The sequence below is a fragment of the Nannobrachium achirus genome (assembly GCF_963921795.1).
Source record: "Nannobrachium achirus genome assembly, chromosome: 17".
Lineage (NCBI taxonomy): Eukaryota > Metazoa > Chordata > Actinopteri > Myctophiformes > Myctophidae > Nannobrachium > Nannobrachium achirus.
The window spans coordinates 52145371-52166349 of record NC_137824.1 but is presented as its reverse complement, the minus strand read 5'-3'; the positions used below and the strand labels follow the sequence as shown (position 1 = coordinate 52166349).

Below are 20979 nucleotides of genomic sequence, written 5' to 3'. Positions count from 1 at the left end.
TTAGTTAACCTGATTATGTTGGCTAAACCCAGACCCTGCAGGATGCAGTTGATTATAAATATGTTGTTTTTAAAATGATGTTTTTTCCACATAATCAGCATCAGTTAGCACAGCACACATGCTGTAGGCACAGGCACTCATTAGGAGGATATATGCATGCACATTCTGACATAAACAACATGGTCAACAAGGCCAAATGTTGTCTCAAATGTCAGTCATTCCGTAGGCTTCCTTGTCAGCATCTGATTACATTCAGTAAAGGGGGGGAAATGACATGACTGAGCACATACAGTAGGAAAAGCAGAAGACGAAATTGTTATGCTCATCCAGAGCCCTGTGGTCATTGTGAGACATTGGAAAACTGAATATCATGCAATAAATAATCTACTAGTTTCAAAACTGTTTCTTGGGTAACAGCCCACGGGCCAAAAGAGGGCACTAGATATTATCTGGGGAAAATGTATGGTTTATTGCACTCACAACCAGGGGGCAGAAAGCTGTTTTGCAGAAAAGAAAGCCTGAGGTGTAAGCAAAATGACCAGTTGTTGTGTAGTAAACAACACTAATAAGTGAAGCAAAAATAAGGACATCCCTTGGGGTAACAACATCAGAGGAGAAAGTAATGCTATTAAATGTGGACTGAGGTCTTATTGGCCATTGGCCTTACTGGCGATAAGAACTTGTGCATCATATGAACGATACTTTGGGCAAGACATTGTTGAACACTAAGCTCAGACCCTAATTAATAATACTGTGACCCGGAAGCAGAATTACACAGCTTGTATTTGATTGTTTTGAAGTGTGCTGTATCTTATCAAGCTACACTTCAGTCAATTTGAAAAATTTAGAATTTCCATTAAAATATCAGGGATAAATGACTTAACAATGATGTTATTTACAGTTTATTTTATTTTACATACATAGAATAATTTCATAACAGAAATGTATATAGTGTAATATAGGAGATTATAAAAGGCAATCATAATATAAAGGACTAAGTAGTTTACTAAGAACAGCAGATGGATCCTAAAACTACAGAAAAGTCCCCACACAATATTCATCCCTGTTGAAATAACTGAAGATATTACACAAGTAGGACATTTTTAACTAAACATTATTGATTATATACTGTAACATTGTATCTGCAAGCTTGTCTACTGTATGTGAATTCAGTTTTTCACAGAATGCATCATGTGAGCTGCTTCACTGAATGAAAGCACAGAATCTGTGTGTTCCATGTTTATAAAGCCAGCTGTAGTCTCAAGTTAATCATCTCTTTGGAGCAGCCCACATATTCCCACCACGTTTCATGAAAATGTAGTCATCTATTCACAAGTTATTTCTCTACTCAATGGACAAGACTGATAACAAATGTTTACACACAAAGAAATATCCCTTTCTTGGAAAGGGTTCTTAAATTAACGTATTTAAAACTGTCCTCCCAATGCCACTGCATTAAAATTATAATTACGTTACTGAAAAACAACAACAGCTTAACCCTATTACACAACCCCAAGAGAACACCTAAATCCTCTGTTGACTGAACTGTGTGAAATGTTTTTTTTATAGTTACCAAAAATATGGTACCAAATGAGAAACATCTTCCCAACTGTAATCAAGCAAAAGAAGCTAGCAAAAAAAAACATTTATAGGGGGTAGGAACAATGCAGTGGATATTTGAGCACAATAACGTCTCCGTTTTTATCTTTAAGTTGTCCATGATGCTCCATATAATACTCGACCAGGTCGGGCAGTGTGGCGAACTTCTCCCCACCCTCAACATCATAGTACTCTCCTGTGTTCTGGATCTTAATGTGTGTGACTGCTCCATTATGCCTGTACATGTTTTTATATAATGATAAACAAGACAACCATTCAGAGAAATGACATAAGATAGGCAACATGCACAGGCTTTGAAATAATGATTACGGCTGTGGACAGAGACAATCAACAGTGTTGATTTTGTTGACTAAAACTATGAGGAAAAATGTTTGTCAACTGCGTTTTTTTCACTGAAGAAAACGAAATAAAAACGAATTAAAAACTAAGCTGTGATGACTAAAACTAAGACTAAATATATTGACAATTTCGTCAACAAAATAAAAAATAGACTAAAACGTTAGGGAGGGACTAGTGGAGAAGAGAGTCATTTTATGTTTGGTTGCTCTCAGGTGTTGTATGCTGAAAATAGCTGATCTACAAGCTAACAACGCGTCGCAGCGCGACACGTTGTGAGCTTGTAGATCTGCTATTTTCAGCACACAACCAAGTATAAAATCAGTCATTATGATGCCATCAAGGCCTGCCAAAATACATTTTAGTTGACTAAATGAACGGCAGATTTTGTCGCCTAAAAACATATGATATTTAGTCAACTAAAATTTGACTAAAACTAAAACTTTTCAGGTGACTAAATTATGACTAAAACTAAATGACATTTTATTCAGAAGACTATGACTAAAACTAAATTAAAAACAACATTGATCAACACTCACCGTACAGATAAAGTAAAGAGACCAGGTTTACTCTTACTGGGTCTGACCAAGAAGCTTCCATCCATTCCACGAGTCAACAAGAGGTACTCCGCTTCCACGTCTGTGATGTTGGAGCGGTACCACCTAACAGAGGAAGATCAGGTTAAATCTAAAACAGTCATGATCCTAATATTTATCACATGGAGAATAAAGAAAATACAATATAAAGCGAATTTATGTTAATTCTACCCTTTGTAAATGTCTCTGAAAGTTCCTTCTTTCTTTTATTATTTGACAACTTGGTCAATGTTTGACCAGTTTTTATAGTATATTTTGTTGATTACCTCTGATGCAGTAATGGTCTTGTTTTCTTTTTCTTCAGATTTAAGATCAAGTATTAAAAAGGTCTTAAAAGTCCTTAAATTGTCTCTTCAGTGTCATCTGGGGACCCCCCATTAATTAAATTCAAGCCGATACTGTAAATGAGTACTTTATCCTGATTGGCTGAAATTGGCAACCCACCTGAACATGTATTTTCTCTTTGTTAAAGAGCTGTAGAGACAGGTAGACAGACCTATGTTATAAACACTCTAGTCTAGATGAATACTATCGGAATATAGAGCTTTAACCTTCTAACAATAAGACCGGCCGTCCGTTTTTTATATAGGATTATAATTGCTGTTTTATTTTTTCACACCTTGAAAAGTTTTTACGTCTTTGACCCAGGTGGTCTGCGCAGTGTAGTGGATCTCTGAGCTCGATAACGTCTCCATTTGTATCTTTAAGTTGCCCGTGATGCTCCATATAATACTCGACCAGGTCAGGTAGTGTGGCGAACTTCTCCCCACCATCAACATGATAGTATTCTCCTCTGTTCTGGATCTTAATGTGTGTGACTGCTCCATTATGCCTGTACATGTTTTTTATATAATGATAAACAAGACAACCATTCAGAGAAATGACAGATTCTGACAGAAGATAGGCAACATGCAGAGGCTTTGAAATAATGATTAAAGCTGTGGACAGAGACACAATCAACACTCACCGTACAGATAAAGTAAAGAGCCCAGTTTTCTTTTTACTGGGTCTGACCAAGAAGCTTCCATCCATTCCGCGAGTCAACAAGAGGTACTCCGCTTCCACGCCTGTGATGTTGGAGCGGTACCACCTAACAGTCAGGGGAACACCGTGTTACAGTACACCAGTCGAGTCTATCTAAAGTGATATTTCTATAACATATTGTACCTATTAACGATGGTGTTAGGTTGATCCATGGACCAGTCACTCTTCGTGGAGACACTGGGTACAGGAGACTCTGGTCTTGGCTGATTAACACTGATGGAAATAGGGGACAATCACATTTTTTAAATATTTAATTGATGCTGGTTTTTAATTCTTCCTCATAGTCATTTGCGCCAATGCTTGGGTTTGAATCAGCATAACACTTTCCATACACAAATCCAGTAGGCCACAGAAGTACCTCATTTAAACTAATCTTTTTCAGGTAACACTTGCTCATTACTCAATTAATTTAAAAAAGGTGTCTGTACTCAACAGAAACACACTGGAACAATTTAGAAGCAATGTCCAAGAACAATTTATATCGTCTATCAGAACAAGTTAATGGAGAATGAGAATGCAGTTAAGCAGCTTAATTAACAGCTTCATCTAACACTATGGATGTGAGATGAGCTCCTTGCAGATCCTCTCCTGTGTCCCGGACTCCGGCCTCTCCACTGGGTCCGGCCACAGCCTCAGGAACACCAAGGTAATAATACTCCAAATCACTGGTCTCCTCTCGTGCATTCTGCCCTCTGGTGTCCTGGAGAAATACAGCAGCACGCAACTTTAACATACTGGATCAGTGATCAGTCTCTCTTGAATAAGAAATAGTCAAACTCCCTCATTTACGTACAGTATACATTACCCTACTCAGACGATAGAGGTATCTGAAAAACAGCATAAACAGCAGTGGTTGCAGCGCTGTGACAATAACTCTGACGATGTCAACTGGTGGACGGGCTGTGAGAGAAATATGTTGGAACAAGAACCAAACATTGTGTAAGGAACAGAGATCTCTCAATTTAAACATGCTCATTTGATGAAATTCTTTTTTTTTTCCTGATTTCTGATGTCATATTGTTACTTTAAAGGTTAATTTCGTTCAGATTACCTTTAACATTGACAGAGAGGGGCTCACTCTCAGAGGAGAATGTGTGAGGAAAGATATTGATGTGATAAACACATCTGTAGATCCCTTCATGAGAGAGATTTACTGAAGGTAATTGGAAGTTGGCAGAGTGTTTGACAGCTGGCTGGGTTCGGTTCAAGGAGCCATCGAAGGTTAGGTTGAAGGAGCCTCCTTGGTACTGTGGCTGGATAGAGCAGGTGATGGCGAAGTCAGAACCCTCATACACCAGCAGCAACTGGTGCTGGTCTCCAGAAACCGTGATCTTTGGCTTAAACAGAATATCTGTAACAAGACAGAGGTGATTGCCTGAAGCATGAGATATGTAAACAAAGAATAAACACATGTGTTCTGTGTTACATGTCCTACATTTGATCTCCAACCTGGAGAGTTCCACAAAAGACACACCTCTATACTGTTGTCTCCTTTCCCCATCAGCCTTACCCATCGTTCTAAACACACTAGAACACATTTTCAACAGATGCTGTGAACTGTCAGGTGCACTCACCCCATGTCTAGCCACTGTTCAGGTGGAGAGAGAGCAGCACTTCCCTCTAAACTAACTAACACTATGAAGGTTTTCACCCAAACGTAATTCCCCAGATTAATCTCCCCATGAAAAACTCCTGTATATTCATAAAGTAAACTCTAAGTGTGTTGTTCTAGCTGTTATTTATATGAACTAGCCCTAGAGGAACGCTGCAAGTTGGGAACAATTAAAGTTGTAAAAGCACCCAGTTATGCTACACCAAGTTTTAAGTCGATTGGTCCCATATGGACATATCAGTCGGATTGGTGGTTCTGGACAGATCTGCGGTTGCCACAGTACACACACAGCACATAATGTACAGTAGATTAAACGAGACTCCATGAACATTAATTGTGTTACCAACCTGAACAGATCACCTCCAGTCTGTCAGTGGAATTAAGAGACTCCATTGTGCCACACTCTCTCAGGAAAGACTCAGACCCAACACAGGAAGATGTAATCCTCCATACAGGTTGATCTGTAGAACCAGAACGCCTTTCCGCTGAAAAGGCTGAGCCACAGTCCAGCTGTCTACACACTACAGCTGATGACTTCTGGCTCCAGTCAGACCCAACAACCACTGGTCTCCACTCTCTCTGGTATTTCATCTCCAGTCTACCAGTACAGTGACTGGCTCCTCCCACCAACCTGACATTCTCAGGCTCTGTACAGAGACAAGACAGTGAGGAAGAAATGATATAACGTTCAATGTGAAATAATAATCCAAACTGAATGTGAAATTTGTTTTTTACCTGAACAGGTGAGTCCAACAGCCCTATCAGGTGTGCAGGTGTTTGGAGTTGAGCCTATGAGAGGGAGAGAGACATTTAGATACGTAGATACATTACCATAGATACAGTAAATTCAATGAGTTTGTAAATATTGCGGTACATTTTTAAGTCATTGGTTTTGTTACCTGAACAGTTCACCTCCAGTCTGTCAGTGGAATTAAGATACTCTTTTGTTCCACACTCCCTCAGTGAAGACCTAGACCCAAGACATGAAGATGTAATCCTCCACACAGGTTGATCTGTAGAACCATTACGCCTTTCTGTTGAAACAGCAGAGCCACAGTCCAGCTGTCTACACACAACAGCTGATGACTCCAGGTTCCAGTCAGACCCATCCAGTGGTCTCCATTCGCTCTGGTGTTTCATCTCCAGAATACCAGTACAGTTGCTGGCTCCTCCCACCAACCTGACACCACCAGGCTCTGTACAGAGACAAGAGAAAAGAGTAAGCAGTTGAAAAGTGATATAACTTTCATTATAACATATCTAGTCGGCGACCTGGCCAACTCGGAACAATGTAAATAGGGAATGAATGCCCCGCCCTTTAATGCAAACCCCATTATACCTGTTTTTTACCTGGTCATAGGACCCGTTTTGACCATCTGATATCTGTCTATCTGCGTCCATTTTATGCCCATATATGGAGTATCTGTCTGTGCCTCCAACTGTGTTGCAGACACAGTGCCGGTTCCCCCTTTAATGCAAACCTCATTATACCTGTTGTCATAGGACCCGTTTTGAACATCTGTTTGCCTGTGTCCATTTATGCCCATATATGGAGATATCTGTATCTGTCTGTCTGTCTGCCTGTCGGCGTCCATTTTATGTCCATATATGGAGATCACTGCAGTTATAGTTCTGGGTCCATTTTATGCCCATATATGGAGATATCTGTCTATCTGCGTCCATTTTATGCCCATATATGGAGTATCTGTCTGTGCCTCCAACTGTGTTGCAGACACAGTGCCGGTTCCCCCTTTAATGCAAACCTCATTATACCTGTTGTCATAGGACCCGTTTTGAACATCTGTTTGCCTGTGTCCATTTATGCCCATATATGGAGATATCTGAATCTGTCTGTCTGCGTCCATTTTATGCCCATATATGGAGATCTTTGACCATCTGTTTGCCTCTGACCATTTATGTCCATATATGGAGATATCTGTATCTGTCTGTCTGCAATCCATTTTATGCCCATATATGGGGGCATTCATTTTATGCCCATATATGGAGAACGCGCGTGCCCGTGGGACGAACGGTTCTCGAGATACGCGGATTACATACATACATACACACTCACAGAGATTTTTTGTTGACTCATGTGGCGTACGCGATGTCAGAGCCTTTTATGAAGTGATGTCACAATGAGTCAGAGCTTTCGCCGATTTCCTCCGGAACAGCCTGATGTCAACAATCAACCCCGCATAAGGAGATTCCGAACGTTTCGCGCCCGTTCGGGAAAACCGCGCGTCGGGTCGGGTCGAGACCCGGCACTGCACTCCCCGCGGCCGCCCTTCGGGCGGCCCAGCGTCTAGTCGGCGACCTGGCCAACTCGGGAACGATGTAAATAGGGAATGAATGCCCCGCCCTTTAATGTAAACCCCATTATACTTGTTGTCATAGGACCCGTTTTGACCATCTGTTTGCCTGTGTCCATTTATGCCCATATATGGAGATATCTGTATCTATCTGTCGGCGTCCATTTTATGTCCATATATGGAGATCACTGCAGATATAGTTCTGGGTCCATTTTATGCCCATATATGGAGATATCTGTCTATTTGCGTCCATTTTATGCCCATATATGGAGATCTCTGTATCTGTCTGTCTGTGTCCCTTTATGCCCGTGTATGGAGATCTTTGTGATTCTGCGTCCATTTTATGCCCATATATGCCATATATGGAGATATCTGTTAATCTGCGTCCATTTTATGCCCATATATGAGATCTCTGTTGCTTTTTGTTTGTTTCTTCTTTAAGCAGATTACGCAGCCTGCTTAAATCTGCATCATTCAAGTCATCCTCCCAGTCCCACGCTTTGTTGCTTGTCTTATGTTTGTCTTTGTCTCTTTTATTTTCTTTTTCTTTTTTGGAGCAGACCCCATGAATGCCCCACCCTTTAATGCAAACCCCAATATACCTGTTGTCATAGGACCCGTTTTGACCATCTGTTTGCCTTTGTCCCCTTATGCCCATATATGGAGATCTCTGCACACACACGTGGTGTACGTGATGTCAGAGCCTTTTATGAAGTGATGTCACAATGAGTCAGAACTTGCGCCGATTTGCTCCGGAACAGCCTGATGTCAACAATCAGGTCCGCATAAGGAGATTCCGAACGTTTTGCGCCGGTTTCGGAAAACCGCGCATCGGGTCGGGTCGCGGCTCGGCACTGCACTCCGCGCCGCAACGGGGAACGCGCGTGCCGAATCTGAAGCCGGTGGGACGAACGGTATATGAGATCTCTGTTGCTTTTTGTTTGTTTCTTCTTTAAGCAGATTACGCAGCCTGCTTAAATCTGCATCATTCAAGTCATCCTCCCAGTCCCACGCTTTGTTGCTTGTCTTATGTTTGTCTTTGTCTCTTTTATTTTCTTTTTTGGAGCAGACCCCATGAATGCCCCACCCTTTAATGCAAACCCCAATATACCTGTTGTCATAGGACCCGTTTTGACCATCTGTTTGCCTTTGTCCCCTTATGCCCATATATGGAGATCTCTGCACACACACGTGGTGTACGTGATGTCAGAGCCTTTTATGAAGTGATGTCACAATGAGTCAGAACTTGCGCCGATTTGCTCCGGAACAGCCTGATGTCAACAATCAGGTCCGCATAAGGAGATTCCGAACGTTTTGCGCCGGTTTCGGAAAACCGCGCATCGGGTCGGGTCGCGGCTCGGCACTGCACTCCGCGCCGCAATGGGGAACGCGCGTGCCGAATCTGAAGCCGGTGGGACGAACGGTATATGAGATCTCTGTTGCTTTTTGTTTGTTTCTTCTTTAAGCAGATTACGCAGCCTGCTTAAATCTGCATCATTCAAGTCATCCTCCCAGTCCCACGCTTTGTTGCTTGTCTTATGTTTGTCTTTGTCTCTTTTATTTTCTTTTTTGGAGCAGACCCCATGAATGCCCCACCCTTTAATGCAAACCCCAATATACCTGTTGTCATAGGACCCGTTTTGACCATCTGTTTGCCTTTGTCCCCTTATGCCCATATATGGAGATCTCTGCACACACACGTGGTGTACGTGATGTCAGAGCCTTTTATGAAGTGATGTCACAATGAGTCAGAACTTGCGCCGATTTGCTCCGGAACAGCCTGATGTCAACAATCAGGTCCGCATAAGGAGATTCCGAACGTTTTGCGCCGGTTTCGGAAAACCGCGCATCGGGTCGGGTCGCGGCTCGGCACTGCACTCCGCGCCGCAACGGGGAACGCGCGTGCCGAATCTGAAGCCGGTGGGACGAACGGTTCTCGAGATACGCGGGGCACATACACGCAGACAGAGATTTGTCGTATTTATAGATAGATAATGTAAACAAGTTTGTCTTTTACCTGAGCAGATGAGTCCAACAGCCTTGTTCGGTGCGGAGGTGTTTGTAGTTGAGGCTGAGCTTCCACATTCCAGCAGAGACGACTCATTGCCTTCACACTGGAACTCTTCGGTCCACATTGGATATTTCACGTCTCCAAAGAGCGCCCCCTGGAAGACTGAAGGAGCCCCACAGCCAAGCTCCCTACAGACGACCTCAGCATCCTGCTGGTCAAAGTCACCTTTACACACCGAGACCCACGACTGATTAGACTTCACCTCCACTCTGCCTGAACACAAACTATTCCCATTCACCAACCTCACTGACTCTGGAGAGAGAGAGAGAGAGAGAGGGGGGGGGGGGGGGGTATAGAAAGGGGGGACAGTGGGTGAGAGGGGGCATATAAGTAGATGGATACATACATTTATACGTTTCACATTAAATACAACTACCGGTATATAAAGATTAATGTCATTTTTAAGTAATTGTGTTACCTGAACAGATCACGTTTAGTCTGTCAGTGGAATGAAAAGACTCCTTTGTTCCACATTCTCTCAGGAAAGACTCAGACCCAACACAGGAAGATGTTATCCTCCATACAGGTTGATCTGTAAAACCAGAACGCCTTTCCGTTGAAACAGCAGAGCCACAGTCCAGCTGTCTACACACTACAGCTGATGACTTCAGGTTCCAGTCAGACACAACTACTGGTCTCCACTCTCTCTGGTGTCTCATCTCCAGTAGACCAGTACAGTTACTGTTTCCTCCCTCCAACCTGACATCATCAGGCTCTGTTCAGAGACAAAATTGTAAGCAGAAAAACGTTACATAACTTTCATCATAAAATAAAAATAAAAAAATAAAAATTGTAGATTGTCTTTTACCTGAGCAGATGAGCCCAACTGCCATGTCAGGTGCGGAGGTGTTTGTAGTTGAGTCTGAGATTCCACAGTCCAGGAGAACTGACTCATTGCCTTTACACTGGAACTCTTTGGTCCACAATGATGAATTCATGTCTCCAAAGAGCGCCGCCTGGAGGTCTGAAGGAGCCCCACAGCCAAGCTCCCTACAGACCACCTCTGCATCCTGCTGGTCAAAGTCACCTTCATACACTGAGACCCATGTCTTATTAGACTTCACCTCCACTCTGCCTGAACACAAACTAGTCCCATTCACCAACCTAATAGTTTCTGGAGAAAAAGAGATTGAGGGGCAGAGGGGGCATAAGTACATAGATACGTACATATCTAGAGTAGATTAAACAAGACGTCATAAACATAACTGTCATTTATGAAGTCATTGTGTTACCTGAACAGATCACCTCCAGTGTGCCAGTGGAATTAAGAGACTCCTTGATTTCACAGCCCCTCAGTGAAGTCTCTGACCCAACACAAGAAGATGTAATCATCGACACACGTTGATTGTTAGAACCAGAATGTGTTTCTGCTGAAATAGCAGGGCCACAGTCCAGCTGTCTACACACTATATTTGATAACTTCAGGTTCCAGTTAGACTCATAAACTGGTCTCCAATCTCTCTGGTGTTTCATCTCCAGTCTACCAGTACAGTTACTGGTTCCTCCCACCAACCTGACATCATCAGGCTCTGTGAAGAGATAAGAGACCGTGAAGTAAATAATGTATTATGTATATAACGTTCATTATAAAGAAAACATAAAAAAAAAGAGTAAGCAGACAAAATGCAATAAAACCTTTATTATGAAATAATAATCTAATACAAAAGTACATGTATCTTTTACCTGAGCAGATGAGCCCAACTGCCATGTTAGGTGAGGAGGTGTTTGAAGTTGAGTTTGAGATTCCACAGTCCAGGAGAACTGACTCATTGCCTTTACACTGGAACTCTTTGGACATATTTGGAGCATTCAAATCTTGATAGAGCACCCCCTGGAGGACTGAAGGAGCCCCACAGCTAAGCTCCCTACAGACCACCTCTGCATCCTGCTGGTCAAAGTCACCTTCACACACTGAGACCCATGACTGATTAGACTTCACCTCCACTCTGCCTGAACACAAACTAGTCCCATTCACCAACCTAACAGCCTCTGGGGGAAGAGAGAGAGAGAGAGAGAGAGAGAGAGAGAGAGAGAGAGAGAGAGAGAGAGAGAGAGAGAGAGAGAGAGAGAGAGAGAGAGAGACACACACACACACAGAGAGACAGAGAGAGACAGAGACAGAGAGGCAGAGAGAGACAGAGATGGAGGGAAAGCGAGGGTGAGAGACATGAACATGATGTATACCTACTGATACAATACAGTAGATTAAATGAGACACAGAAACAGAAAAGATTACTGTCACATTTGAAGTCATTGATCATGTTACCTGAACAGATAACCTCCAGTCTATCAGTGGAATTCAGAGATGTCTTTGTTGCACACTCCCTTAGTGAAGACTCAGACCCAACACAGGAAGATGTTATCATCCATACAGGTTGATCTGTAGAACCAGAACTTCTTTCTGTGGAAACGGCAGAGCCACAGTCCAGCTGTCTACACACTACGGCTGATGACTTCAGGTTCCAGTCAGACCCATCCACTGGTCTCCACTCTCTCTGGTGTTTCATCTCAAGACTACCAGTACAGTTACTGGCTCCTCCCACCAACCTGACAACACCTGTCTCTGTACAGGCACAAAAGAGTAAGCAGACAAAATGCAATATAACCTTCATTATGAAATAATAATCTAAAACAAAAGTACAGTGTATCTTTTACCTGAGCAGGTGAGGCCAACAGCCTTGTCAGGTGAGCAGGTGTTGGTGTTTTCAGTTCCACAGTCGAGGAGAACCAACTCATTGCTTTCACATTGGAGCTCTTTGGTCCACATTGAAGCCTTCGCGTCTCCATAGAGTGCCCCCTGGAGGTCTGAAGGAGCACCGCAGCCAAGCTCCCTACAGACATCCTCTGCATGCTGCCGCGTAAAGTCATCCTCACACACTGAGACCCATTTACGATTAGACTTCACCTCCACTCTGCCTGAACATGAACTATTCCCATTCAACAAACTCATTGACTCTGAAGAGAGAGAGAGAGAGAGAGAGAGAATATATATATTTAAATATAGTAGATGAAATAAGAGACAATAAAGATTACTTTCATTGTTGAAGTAATTGTTTCTGTTACCTAAACAGATCACCTTCAGTCTGTCAGTGGAAGTACCAGTTGTTACACAGTCCCTCAGTGAAGTCTCAGACTCACAGGAAGATGCAATCCTCCATACAGGTTCATCTGTAAAACCAGAACTCCTTTCTGTTGAAGCAGCAGAGCCACAGTCCAGCTGTCTACACACTACAGCTGATGACTTCAGGTTCCAGTCAGACCCAGCTACTGGTCTCCACTCTCTCTGGTGTTTAATTTCCAGTATACCATTACAGTCACTGGCTCCTCCCACCAACCTCACATCACCAGGCCCTGTACAGAGACAAGAGAGTAGTTAAAATGTAATATAACTTTTAATATACACAATAATCATCATTCTAAACACAAAGCGTGGTTTGTTTTTCACCTGAGCAGATGAGCCCAACAGCCTTTTCAGGTGCAAAGGTGTTCGTAGTTGAGGCTGAGGTTCCACAGTTCAGGAGAACCAACTCACTGCCTTCACACTGGAACTCTTTGGTACACATTGGTGTATTCATGTCTCCAAAGAGCGCCCCCTGGAGGACTGAAGGAGCCCCGCAACCAAGCTCCCTACAAACCACCTGTGCATCTTGCTGGTCAAAGTCACCTTCACACACTGAGACCCACGACTGATCAGACTTCACCTCCACTCTGCCTGAACACAAACTAGTTCCATTCACCAACCTCACTGACTCTGAAGAGAGATAGAGAGAGAGAGGTAGGGGAGTTAAGGCAGTCTTCACTCCAGGTTGTGAAAAAGATAAAATAGTAATACCACACAGTAGGTAAGAATAAAGAGCAAACAGAATACAATGCCATAATTATAATCATCATCATCATCATCATCATCATCACGCACGCACGCACGCACGCACATATACCTGAACAGATGACCTCCAGTCTGTTAGTGGAAATAGAGGGCTTCTTTGTTCCACACTCTCTCAGTGAAGACTCAGACCCGACACAGGAATATGTTATCATCCATACAGGTTCATCTGTAGAACTAGACCTTCTTTCTGTTGAAACAGCAGAGCCACAGTCCAGCTGTCTACACACTACGGCTGATGACTTCAGGTTCCAGTCAGACCCATCCACTGGTCTCCACTCACTCTGGTATTTAATCTCGAGTCTACCAGTACATTTACTGGTTCCTCCCACCAACCTGATATCATTAGGCTCTGTATAGAAACAAGACGGTATAAGCAATAAAACATTTATAACTTTCATAATAAAATAGCAGTCCTAACCAAAGTTATAGTTTATCTTTTACCTGAGCAGGTCAGTTCAACAGCCTTGTTAGGTGAGCAGCGTTTTTTAACTGAGGTTCCACAGTCCAGGAGAACCGACTCATTGCCTCCACACTGGAACTCTTTGGACATATTTGGAGCATTCAAATCTTGATAGAGCACCCCCTGGAGGTCTGAAGCAGCCCCACAGCCAAGCTCCCTACAGACCACCTCTGCATCCTTCTGGTCAAAGTCACCTTCACACACTGAGACCCACGTCTGATTAGACATCACCTCCACTCTGCCTGAACACAAACTAGTTCCATTCACCAACCTTACTGACTCTGAAGAGAGAGACAGAGAGAGAGAGGGAGGAAGAAGGACATACAAAGTAATAAATAGGTAGATTATTAAGCCTCCAGATTTTTGTTGAGTACATACAAAGAAAGGTTAATATATTTGAGATACTGATGAGCATTCCATCCAAGGCAAGAGAGAGAGAGAGAGAGAGAGAGAGAGAGTGTGTGTGTGTGTGTGTGTGTGTGTGTGTGTGTGTGTGTATGTGTGTGTGTGTGTGTGTGTGTGTGTGTGTGTGTGTGCGTGCGTGCGTGCGTGCGTGCATGTGTGTGTTGGCCTGGTGACGCGAGATTAGAGCACTCAGAGGTCGGACTTGGTGGTTGGACCATACAGTGTGAGCACAAAAATCGTGGGCTTTGGCTTTACATCTTGGACGATTTACTCACACTCCCTGTGAGTAGTAATAACTTTGCAAAACAATGTATGCCAGTGACTGTAAAGTTCACTGTAAATTATTATTAGTGTTACCTGAACAGTTCACCTCCAGTCTGTCAGTGGAATTAAGAGACTCCTTTGTTCCACACTCCCTCAGTAAAGACTCAGACCCGGCACAGGAAGATGTAATCTTCCACACAGGTTGATCTGTAGGACCAGAATGCCTCTCTTCTGAAACAGCAGATCCACAGTCCAGCTGTCTACACACTACAGCTGATGACTTCAGGTTCCAGCCAGACCCATCCACTTGTCTCCACTCACTCTGGTGTTTAATCTCCAGTCTACCAGAACAGTTACTGGTTCCTCCCACCAACCTGACATCACTAGGCTCTGGAGAGACAGAATAAGAGGAACAGTACAATGTAAAATAAGTCTCTTTATCTTTAACAGTTTTTATTGTTCCAACACATACAAGTAACAAGACATGTAATGTAAATGTATACACATATTTGAAAAAATGGTCTTGTTTAACAGTGTATCATACAATAGTTTATTTTTTTTCCTTTTTAAACAATCAGTAGTAATAATTGTAATAATAAAATATAAAGAAATACATATAAAGGGTAGTTAAGAAATGTATGAGTAGAAACAGTAAAGAGAAAAGAAAAGAGAAATTAAAATAGATAAATAAAAAGGGGAGGGAAAGAGAAGGGGGGGGGGGCCTGCTGTCTTGCCTAGCACTCCATACGTCTAGGCCTCCTCATCGAGTGGCACCTGTAAGCTCTCATAATAGTCAAGGAAGGGGGTCCAGATCTCCTCAAATTTTTTGAACAGACCCTTTCAGAAAGTGAATTTTATTTTCTCTAATTTCAGAAAATACATGGTCTCCTTAACCTTCTGGCAAGAAGGGATGTAAAGGCTACAATTACATAGGCTTTGCCCCGTATTGAACGGGTCTCTGGCGTGAATCCAAATATTGCACAAATGGGGTTAGGAGTAAAAACTTTCTGAAACATCTGTGAATAAAGCGTTAAATATGTCAGACCAGAACCTGCTAACTCTCTTTATAAAATAATTTTCCAAACCAATGTTTTTGGAGCTGTGTGGAACACAAGCTCCCTATACGTGGCCGTGTGTGTAGGTATGTTTGTACCTGTAGGTATGTTTGTGGGTGGGTGGGTCTGTATGTAGCCTGTATGTAGTACCCTGGGTGACCAGAGAGGTGCTGTTGAGTCTAGCCTGCCCTGAGCATCAACTGCAATACACACACACACACACACACACACACACACACACACACACACACACACACACACACACACACACACACACACACACACACACACACACAGCTCCACTTCGAACAGAGGTTCGATTTTTTGTCATATACCTGAGCAGATGATTCCAACAGCCTTGTCAGGTGAGCAGGTGTTTATAGTCGAGGTTCCACAGTCCAGGAGGAACTGCTCATTGCCTGTACACTGGAACTCTTTGGTCCACATTGATGAATTCATGTCTCTAAAGAGCGCCCCCATGACGACAAGAGGTGGCCCACAGCCCAGTTCCCTACAGACCACCTCTGCATTTTGCTGGTTAAAGCCACCTTCACACACTGAGACCCATGACTGCTCAGACTTCACTTCCATTCTGCCTGAACATATACTAGTCTCATTCACCAACCTCACATAGTCTGGACACACACACACACACACACACACACACACACACACACACACACACACACACACACACACACACACACACACACACACACACACACACACACACACACACACAGAGAGAGAGAGAGAGAGAGAGAGAGAGAGAGAGAGAGAGAGAAATAATACAATATTTTGGAATAAGAACATCACTAAACATGTATGGAACAGTTCTCAATTTAAAAAGGTTTATATGATAGAAATTCATTAATGTCACTTTCATGTGTCTGTTTGATTGCGTTTGATACTGCGACACTCAGGTTACCTGTGACAGTGAGAGAGAGGACCACGCTCTTAGCGGAAAAGTTGAGAGAAAGATCTTTGACGTGATAAAGGCAGCTGTAGTTCCTTTGGTGGGTGTGGTCTGCTGAAGAAAATTCAAAGTCGGCAGAGTGATTGACAGCTCGCTGGGTGCGTGTTATTTTGTATTGGGTGTCGGCGAGGTAGAAGGAGCCTCTTCCTGGGTACTGTGGCGGGATCGGGATGGAGCAGGTGAGGGTGAAGTTGGAACCCTTGAACACCTGCATCCCCTGCTGCTGTCCCCCGTGTATGGAAGTGACGTTGATTTCTGGCTTAAACAGTTCTGTAACAAGACATAAGTGACTGGCTGAAACATCAGATATCGTCACTGTCAGGCAGAAACCTCGTATCTCCAAGTTTCAAATTTGTACATTTTTTTGCAAAGTAAAGCACTGCTTCATCATATGGCCATCGCACAAAAGTAGTGAAAACAGCCGATCTACAAGCACACAACGCCTCGCACCGCGAGGCGTTGTTTGCTTGTAGATCGTCTGTTTTCACTAGTTTAAATCATTTTAAAAATGATAAATACAAAACATACGGTTTTGGACATACAAGGTTTCCACCCGACAACGACGATATGGAAAGACAATGGCCAATGAGATTAAACCACAGCCAGAGATAAATTAGAAACATCATTAGTCCTGAACAAACAGACTGAAATCACAAACTATGTTAAATCACTGTTGTTTCTGATCCTAAAGTGAGGACAATAATCGACAATGTAGAATCAGTGAACACAGTCTGGATATAGAAACAAGCCGTCACAAGCAGACTTGAGTACGGTCTGTGTTCAGTTGGAGAGAGAGAGAGAGAGAGAGAGAGAGAGAGAGAGAGAGAGAGAGAGAGAGCTGCACATCCTTCCTTAACTTCTGCATCTGTTGATTCTACTCATAGAGAAAGCTACGTGTGCAGCTGAACAGTTTCTGCAAAATATTGGTAGATCACCTACAGTAGGCCTAACTACATCTATAGTATTTACCGGTGGTGGAGTCGCACCAAATTCATAGGGGGAGGGGTCTGCATTTAGACTGGGAACGTGTTGGGGAACGCATTATTACGCATTATTTTGTGCTTTAAATATTGAAAAATAGCAGATTGTAGATCTGCTATTTTTGAAAAGTTGTTGAATATTTCAAATCCTTCTAAGGTTTTTTGAAAAACCTATGTTTCTATGTCAGTGGTGCTCAAACATTTTCAAGTGAAGGACCCCCAAAATTATATGTATTTGGCCACAGACCCCAGACTCAAAATATTTAGTTCCAGGGACCCCCCAGAAGCAAGATTTGAGTTACAAAAGTTCGCTTCAAAAAGACATAATATTCAAAGATTTGCATTTACATTTTCACGACTTTTAAAAAATAGCAGATCTACAAGCTCGCAGCCAGATTTCATTTGTACTATATGTCATGTATATTTTAAATATATTACATATGACTGACGTTAAACACAGGACATGAGTTCTGAGATCCACATGGGAGTCAAGCTGTTATCAGACCCTGTCTTGTATTTATATAGCCTATAACAAAATATTTATTCAATCTGATAATGAGCCGCAGCACATTATTAGCCTGCCTGCTGTCACCGGGGTTATTTCACTGTCAGTGTGAGGTACCCAGCAATGGCCTGGTTTTTGTACGAGTGAAATAGTCTCTCTCTTTCCCTCTCTCTCCCCCTCTCTCCCTTTCTCTCTCTCTCTCTCTCTCACAGATGGAGCTCTAGTCTGACGTCACATACAATCCTGATGAAATAATAGACAAAAGATCACTGTCACCTATGAAGTCATTGTTTGTGTTACCTGAACAGATCACCTCCAGTCTGTTGGTGGAATTAAATGGCTTCTTTGTTCCACACTCCCTGAGTGAGGACTCAGACCCAATACATGAAGATGTTATCATCCACACAGGGTGATCTGGAGAATCGTTATGCCTTTTTATCGCAACAGCAGAGCCACAGTCCAGCTGTCTACACACTACAGCTGAGGACTGCAGGGTCCAGACAGACCCATCCACTGGTCTCCACTCTGTCAGGTGTTTCATCTCCAGTCTACCAGCACAGTTTCTGGCTCCTCCCACCAACCTAAGGTCATGGGGTTCTGTACAGAGACAAGAAAGTGAGGAAGAAATTACATAATGTTAATTGTGAAATAATAACCCAAACTAAAAGTGTATCTTTATCTTTTACCTGAGCAGGTAAGTCCAACAGCCTTATCAGGTGGGCAGGTGTTTATAGTTGAGTCTGAGGTTCCACAGTCCAGGAGAACTGACTCATTGCCTTTACACTGGTACCTTTTGTTCCACATTGACGCAAAGTTTCCATAGAGTGCCCCCTGGAGGACTGAAGGAGCCCCACAGCCAAGCTCCCTACAGACTACCTCTGCATCCTGCCGGTCAAAGTCACCTTCACACACTGAGACCCACGTCTGATCAGACTTCACCTCCACTCTGCCTGAACACAAACTAGTCCCATTCACCAACCTCACTGATTCTGAAGAGAGAGACAGAGAGGGGGAGGGGGGCAGAGATAGAGGGAAATATAGGGAGAGAGACACGAACATATAAGTAGATTGATAAATACATACAGTAGGTACAGTAGATTACATTAGACAGAAAAGATTACTGTCACATTTGCCATTGCTCATGTTACCTGAACAGATCACCTCCAGTCTATCAGTGGAATTCAGAGATGTCTTTGTTGCACACTCCCTTAGTGAAGACTCAGACCCAACACAGGAAGATGTTATCATCCATGCAGGTTCATCTGTAGAACCAGAACTTCTTTCTGTGGAAACAGCAGAGCCACAGTCCAGCTGTCTACACACTACGGCTGATGACTTCAGATTCCAGTCGGACCCATCCACTGGTCTCCACTCTCTCTGGTATTTCATCTCCAGTCTACCAGTACAGTTACTGGTTCCTCCCATCAACCTGATATCATCAGGCTCTGTTCAGAGACAAGAGAGAGTGAGCAACCTAACTTTCACAATAAAATAATAGTCCAAACCAAAAGTATAGTTTATCTTTTACCTGCACAGGTGAGTTCAACAGCCTTGTCAGATGAGCAGATTGAGCCTGAGGTTCCACAGTCCAGGAGAACTGACTCATTGCCTTTACACTGGAACTCTTTGGTCCACATTGGTGTATTCATGTCGCCAAAGAGCGCCCCCTGTAGGACTGAAGGAGCCCCACAGCCAACCTCCCTACAGACCACCTTTGCATCCTGCTGGCCAAAGTCACCTTCACACACTGAGACCCACTTCTGATTAGACTTCACCTCCACTCTGCCTGAACACAAACTAGTTCCATTCACCAAACTCACTGACTCTGGAGAGAGAGAGAGAGGGACACACACACACACACACACACACACACACACACACACACACACACACACACACACACACACACACACACACACACACACACACACACACACACACACACACACACACACAGGAGTCAAGACAGGCTTAACCCCAGGTTGTGATTGTGTATGCGTGCGTGTGAAGGAGAGAGCGTATTTGTGCAAAGAATCACAGACTTGAGTGCACTCACACCGAATCAGCCAACTCCATTTCTAGACGTAGCCTTAGATTAAGACTGGTAGATGTATTGTATCGATGTTTACAATTTCAATCTTTAAAAAGAATCTTTTAAAAAAAGAGTCTGTGGCCGAACGCTATTTTGTGCCCTTGTTTACTTCCTGTTTACATTGACGGTATGCGCCCCCTCACTACCGCCCATTGGGAACATCAAACAGAATCGGCCACAGAAGGGGATTAAGACACTTCTTTATTGAAAAATATGGACTGATACATTGCACAAAGACTCCGGACCGTTAGTTAATTGTTGGGGCACGTGGGTAAGCACCTTATATTTTGCATTGTACATGTTCGGAGAGGTAAGGGGTTTACGTGGACATTCCAGCTGACATGGGGGGATGAACGCTAAGACGCTCGAAGATTGAAAATGTCAACATCGATAGAATAAATCTACGATAGTCTTAATCTAAGGCTATGTCTAGACGTATGGAATGCTTTTCTGTACGGCACCAGTCCGCCACGGCTCCGGTGCAGAGGTGCGTCTTGGGCGGTGCTCTTGTTGTTTAACAATCGGGCTGTTTCCCAGCCACACGTGCACCACAGGAGAGCTGCTTTCATTGGATAAACAAACGGATCCGATGGACGGACCAGATTTGAATAAAGTTGGTTGAGTCAAACTTCATTCAAATTATATTTGTCCGTCAGATACGGCAAATCATCGTAAACCTTGTGGTGTCGTACTAGCCGGGCTGCCCCTTGAAAATTAATGGGTTACATCTGATGATGTATTGGGTGTGAGTGCGGTTCAAAGTGT

General features: G+C 43.2%; 2 protein-coding genes across 2 annotated transcripts; both read right to left on the bottom strand.

Moving 5' to 3' along the window:
• Positions 1 to 1623: 1623 nt before the first annotated feature.
• LOC308302546 (uncharacterized protein) lies at positions 1624 to 11299 on the bottom strand (the record flags this gene model as incomplete). Its single annotated transcript, XM_080746802.1, has 16 exons — positions 1624 to 1836; positions 2496 to 2618; positions 3172 to 3384; positions 3520 to 3642; positions 3720 to 3809; positions 4148 to 4296; positions 4390 to 4496; positions 4648 to 4947; positions 5556 to 5855; positions 5944 to 5997; positions 6108 to 6404; positions 9538 to 9804; positions 10181 to 10306; positions 10400 to 10705; positions 10824 to 10895; positions 11275 to 11299. 16 exons carry the CDS (start codon positions 11297 to 11299, stop codon positions 1647 to 1649), a joined length of 2742 nt encoding a protein of 913 aa, XP_080602928.1. The 3' UTR covers positions 1624 to 1646.
• Positions 11300 to 12927: 1628 nt separating this feature from the next.
• LOC308302545 (scavenger receptor cysteine-rich type 1 protein M130-like) lies at positions 12928 to 16747 on the bottom strand (the record flags this gene model as incomplete). The annotated part of the gene is made up of 6 exons (XM_080746801.1): positions 16590 to 16747; positions 15997 to 16296; positions 14700 to 14996; positions 13919 to 14218; positions 13636 to 13826; positions 12928 to 12942 (listed from the first exon to the last, which is right to left on the bottom strand). Exons 2-6 carry the CDS (start codon positions 16250 to 16252, stop codon positions 12928 to 12930), a joined length of 1059 nt encoding a protein of 352 aa, XP_080602927.1. The 5' UTR covers positions 16253 to 16296; positions 16590 to 16747.
• Positions 16748 to 20979: the final 4232 nt, after the last annotated feature.